Here is a 6,000-nt window from a genome sequence, read left to right as displayed (position 1 = left end):
TTCCCTGAGTAAATTATTCCACGTTCACACTTATAGGATCTGTGGTTCCATTTTTCGACCACTCACGTTATATGGATGGAAACAAACCCACACTCCGCTGAGAAAACTTTCGCGTTTTCAAAGCAGCGTGAAACGAAGTGTTCTTATGGCTTCAGCCACAGGTTGGAATAGAAAGTTAAATAAGACTTGCACTAGTACACTGCGATCATTGCGTCTGCAGTGGAATTCGATCCCGTGAGAAATAAACAAGGCCATGTGGCGAGGAATGCCAGCATTTATTTAAATTTTCCGCAAAAACATAAGCAGTTTACCATCTAAACAATCTCATCAAATTACACTTTCGCCATTGATCGCTAAAAGCAAATAAGTAACAGGAGTAGACTAACCATTTAAGGTCTGGCAAAATTTGTACCATAGTTTCACTCGTCCTCTGGCTATTAGTCACGGCCGTCCAGCTTTATAGACTGGCACCGTACTATGTAGCCACCACATTCCGACCTATGCATTCGATTGCAGTGTATGACAATGGGACATCTTCTTAACCTACAAAGTAAGATATTAACTCTTAGTTAACAAAAGGAAGTGTACCATAACAGCAGCGCTTGTCAAATGGTGGAGCATCAGCTTCGTATGCTAGAGGTACGGGTTTCAATCCCAGTGCCCCCGGCAATGCGCTGGTTCTCTCTAGTTGCTTTCTAGTCAGTAGACATCTACTACGACCTGGTGCTCAGTTGTAAATATGGGTTCTAATCTCGAAACAGGGCATATAGAGATTTACCAGTGTCTCTGAGTGCCCCTTCACAGCCCGACACCTTTCATGAAATAGCTTGAATATTTCACCAAAGGTGTGGTAGGGTCAAGGTGTGCCCAGATACGCTTTCGAGATGAGAACCCATGCAAATAACTGAGTGCCAATTTGTGGTACATGTGTATGCATTAGAAGAAACCGTCAGAAATGAACATGTCAGCTCCGCTTTCCTCCCCCTCAACTCCATCTCTCTATCTTCCTATTCCCTCTTTACCATCCCCTAGGCTAGGGTAGCCAATCAGACGCATTACTAGTTACCATCCCTGCCTTCTCTATTTATGTCCTCCTTCTCCTCCTCCTCCTCCTCCTTTATGAAGTAGGGGAGCAGTCACCGCTGCTGTGGTGGGCTGACAACTGCTGCCGCAGGGTACCTACCGGTAAAATAGACACAAGCGCGCTCCTGACCAGGTGTTGGGACGGCCCGACGCCGCCTGATAAACGTCTGGCGGTCATGTGCCTCGCACCTACCAACAGGTGAGACAACATCTAAGCGTCTAGAACACCCGTTCTATGCGACCACCAGGCCTGCAGTGCGTTTGTACCTGTTTTGCCGTTAGCTAACCGGCGGCAACTCTAATATGCCTCGTACTGCAACGGCGGAAGCTGGAATATTTCACCAAAGGTGTGGTTGGATTAAGGGGTGCCCAGATACCCTCTAAAATCTCGGTACATACTTCTAGAGATGAGAACCTATGTAAATAACTGTGTGCGAATTCGTGGTACATGTCTATGCATTAGAAGAAACCATCAAAAATGAACATGTACTTATGTTGGAAGTGTTACTGCAATACATTTTACCTGCTGGGGGAACGGTAGGCCAACATAATCCACGTAAATATCATCCTTCTACCATAACACTATGATCACTATATGACTAGAAAAGGCTCGAGAAGCCTGATAGAAATTCCCCACAGGAAGAACTTCAAGGCCTCGATCAACAGCGAATCTTTAGGCGTAAAAATAGAAGCAGCACGGAAAGACATTTTGGTAGAGTTCGTAGCAGTTGATCATAGTATCCCACGCTGTTGAATACGCAACACTAGCGTAAGGATGACGAAGACACGTGCGAAGACGCTGAAAAACCAATGTTGTCAGTAGTCAGTCTACTTTAAGAAAACCCCATGCGAACATTTTAGGCATACGCGATAGCGCTTGAGCCATAGCTGACCTATTGAAAGGTATTCAAAGCACATAATAAAAGGAAGAAATAGACAACACATACCACTCAAATACATAGTACACTGTACGCCTGAAACGACGCCCATACATGTGTTTACTATTATCTAGAATAGACGATAGAAAGAAAGAAGGGGCATAAAGAACAGCGAGGACAAGACAAAGACAGCAGCGGCTGTTAATTTTCTTTCCATGTAAAACGATAGACTGTGCACTTAGAAATGTAGTGCCTAACTTTTTGAATTAGTAAGCGCTCTCCATGCTGTTTCTGCGTTCTTTTATAGATTTGTAGACAACTTTGTTCCGAGCTTATACTCCCTGTCGGTTGCCCCTGCAGTGGTTTTGGCATTTTGTCCCTTGTGACAGCAATACAGTAATGTGAGTGTTCATACAGTTTCCTCACAGTTGCTCCTATAACAAGAGAACCGCTCTCAGTTGATCGTCGGATGATCGAACGCGGCGTAATCCTTTTTGCCGCCGAGAGGTGTAAAGCGGACCCTGACTCTTGCTCCGTCCTGTGATTCGTCCTCGTACAGGTTGTACGCGTTGATGCTCACAGTGCAGGGCACGCCCGGGCTGAGCGTTGGAATACGAAGCGCCATCCTGTCCGCCTCGAGAGAGACGCTGGTGCTGTTGCCCTTGACTTCGCCGTTCATGCAGGTGAAGCTGACTTCGTAGCCGCCCGGCGGTCCGTTCCACGATTCCGGGGGAAGCCATGTCAGTGTGTGCCCTCCGTCTTTTTCCTCCAGGGTCACATTCCTCGGCTTTTCGGGAACTGGAAAGCGGTGCCGTGAAGAGTGTGGATATCAGAGAGGCGAAAGTTGGCATAAGCGAATGGGCAGGCATGAATGACTAGCAGTTACTGTGGCGCGCAGCGTTTTCGAGGTTTTCTTGCAAAGACTATATACTTTTGTTTTTATGAAAAAAAACGACCGCTCCCTAAACCCCGCTGTGGGCAACCATGTAAAAGAATGATTACTGTGTGCGTGAAGCGAGCTCACAATGTCTCACTCTGCTGGTAGTTGGTAATGTGTTAAAAAATAAACGACAATTCACCATGAAATGATCAGAAACGACAGTAAACTTCATTGCCGGCATCTGTTGCGGCACTCAAGCCTAAGTGTAGTTTCCCTAAACTGTGGAAATGCAGGCACTTCCCTGATGCTAGAATAGAGTAAATAGTCTGTGAAAAGAGTTTACATTAAACATTATTTCGTGTCTGTGCCCCTTCAAATACTCAAACTGCAATAGGCGAGCTTGATTGGTCGTAAAAAAAAAAACCTTCACCTACTATAATGAAATACATTGTTGTCAGCAAATTACCGCAACACAGAGAGTGTGATAAGCAATGACAAAAAGCCATCCCATTAATCTGTTCTGCGCCTGCTGCAAAAGTGTTTTTTATAACGGTTCGTATTTTATCTGAAGCAACAGTGGAGTTAAGTAAATGCTGACTAATACAGTCGTTACCAAGGGTTACCATTCAAGCATCAAAGACAGAACTTGCTGCTGAATAAATCCAATAAGCAAAGTTAGGCTTTGCAATTTTATGACTAGCTTTTTAACTAATGTTCGCCTTCCTTCATGAGTAGAGTATAAAATTATTGTCAGAAACTGAATTTCTTGCTTTCTGTGGTAACTCTTCAATACCGGGCAGCATTGCAAACGTGCAATAAGTAATTTCAAATATTCTGCCCTAGCGCGTTGCGAAAACGCAATGATACAAAGTAAATTACCTTACTCACAGTATTTCTTTTTAATAATTCTCAACGTTGGCCCTAATTTCACTTAAGATGTCTCTCCTAATTTGAAGAGCTCGAAGTCTCGTTTCTCTTACATTGGCGTATTGATTTCGTCGGAAAGCGCAAATTTGTGTTTCTAGCGTAGCTAGGCATAAGGCATGTGTCAACACAGCACACCGACTTACTTTGATTTAAGGAATAGTGAAATGTTGCTTGAGCAGCGAACAAATCCAGTCATTTCCAAAGTGTTAGGACGGTACTGGTACACTTCGCACAAACGTACGAAATACATGAGCAATAAAATACTTCAACCTCAGCATAGTGTACCAGCAAAGTGTTACCGTACTACAAAGCCAGCACCAGACTCAAGTTGATTAGTTTCTACTGCTAACGCTGTCTTGACGTGTCTTAAGATGGAGGAAAAGAGCATAGGACTTACCGCCGACGAGAGTTTCGAAGTCCTTCCTCTTCCCTTCTCCCACGAAGACTTTCCCTTCGCCGACGACTGTTGGAGTCACTGTGACAGTATAGTGCCTCCACGCTTTCAGATTTCCCAACTCTATCTCTGTGTCAGCTGTCGTAATGTTCCGCACAATAATTATTTCCTGCTGGCTAACGTTTCCATTCATAGGCGTGTACGAGTCAGTACCTAAAATTGTAGTATTTCCTACAACGTTCTGCGAGGGCTCAACGCTCAGAACCACCCTGTAGTACGCCCCACTTACTTCGTCAAAATCTTGCGCTTTCAACCACGAGACATGCGCGGAGTTTTCGGTTATATCCGCAACGGTCAGCTCGCTCAAGTCCAAAATCTCGGGTGTCCAGCTCACTCCAGTGGTCTTGACTAGTTTTCCTTCGTACAGTTTATTTTCTGTCTTGACGAGCGGCTGGACTTTGGCTACAAGAGCGGCAAAATTCTTAACTCCTGCGAACATTACCTTCGATATTGGAGCGTTTACCGACTTGTCAAAGCAGTTTTGGGAGCCTGCGTTAGACTCTATGCAAAGAATGACGCGGAACATCACCTCAGCGCTGGAATTCTGTATGTTAGTGGTAGTCCAGGAGATGACTACGTCGGAAGACGACATGTTCCTGTTGGTCGTTCCAATGTCGACATTAGCCACGGCGGGAAGCCCATCGGGTTTGGTTGTCGCCGACTGGAGTAGCGGCTTGCCGTGCCACATTACGTTGCTGGCCTCGTAATCTGCAATGACTTCAACCACGTAGGTTGTGTAGGGCTGCAGACGGTCGATAAGTTTGCTCGTGCTGTGTAAAGACACTGTGAATATGTTGTCGTCTACCCTGCGAGTCTGGTTGTGATGATGCAGCCACCAGGATACCCGATAACCTTTCAGAGATTCGGATGCGACTGGAGCGTCCCAAGAAATTCGAAGCGATGTACCACTGACGGCTTCAGCAGTAAGGTTGGTGACGTCTCCCTGAAATCCTAAAAAAAAAAATAGGAAAGAAAGAAGCTTCAGCTAATTACTAAAAGCAGTTTCTTCTTTCGATTAGTTGTTCCTGTTGTTCTTTAAACACCTGACAAATCTTATATCAAAGTCAATTAAAACGCCGCTGGCAGAAACAGTCATCCTAGCTCAGAGCTAATATTGTTTGCATTATGCATGCCTAGCCATGTAACATGATTTTTCCAAACATACAATTTTCATTACTATTAAGAATATTTCTCAATTCAGATAAAATATACCATTAGAAATGCCTTTGTGTTGCCTTTAGTCTGACATATTCTAGTACGTACTTGCCTTTTTCTTCTCGCTTCTGAGAGCATAAATTACTTTAACGAATCGTATTCTTCAGGCGCTCATTAAAAGTATACATTGATAAAACTCCGAGCAGATCCTTGCAGGTACATTTATTAAGGTTGTTAAGGAAGTTTTAAACATTTTTTACTGCTGCCTGCGTATAATTCCACCATCCTAGTTTTGTCGGTGAACCAATTTATAAGCCAAATGAATAAATAAGCTAAATACATGCATAAGTTTGGTAAACGCACATTTATCAATCTTTACTGTAAGTGAACTGACCGGCTTACGCGCGATAACTTGAAGCATGTGAAATTTTCTCGAACTGAAAAAGGCTTTAGCATGTACTGTGTTTCTCACATAGGGTGGAATATTTCAGCCCAATGAGTGTCCACCTACATTTCTCGGTTTCTAGTTCATGACTGCTTATTCATAGTCAGGTATATTCCAGGGACAATGAAACTACACACATTACACAACATTAAACACACACACAACAACATAAACGGCC

General features: G+C 44.0%; 1 protein-coding gene across 1 annotated transcript in view; it reads right to left on the bottom strand.

Annotated features, from left to right (window-relative positions):
* Nucleotides 1-256: 256 nt before the first annotated feature.
* LOC126544544 (uncharacterized) overlaps nt 257-6,000 on the bottom strand; it is a 41,853-nt gene continuing 36,109 nt past the window's right edge. The window contains exons 13-14 of the mRNA XM_050191889.3: nt 4,166-5,173; nt 257-2,759 (exon numbers count right to left, since the gene is read on the bottom strand). Of these exons, the coding sequence (XP_050047846.1) occupies nt 2,416-2,759; nt 4,166-5,173 (1,352 nt within the window). The 3' untranslated portion in view covers nt 257-2,415. The remainder of the gene's footprint in view (nt 2,760-4,165; nt 5,174-6,000) is intronic.

This window comes from Dermacentor andersoni, chromosome 10, assembly GCF_023375885.2.
Source record: "Dermacentor andersoni chromosome 10, qqDerAnde1_hic_scaffold, whole genome shotgun sequence".
Classification (NCBI taxonomy): domain Eukaryota; kingdom Metazoa; phylum Arthropoda; class Arachnida; order Ixodida; family Ixodidae; genus Dermacentor; species Dermacentor andersoni.
The sequence above is the reverse complement of the archived record's forward strand: the minus strand, read 5'-3'. Positions and strand labels throughout refer to the sequence as shown.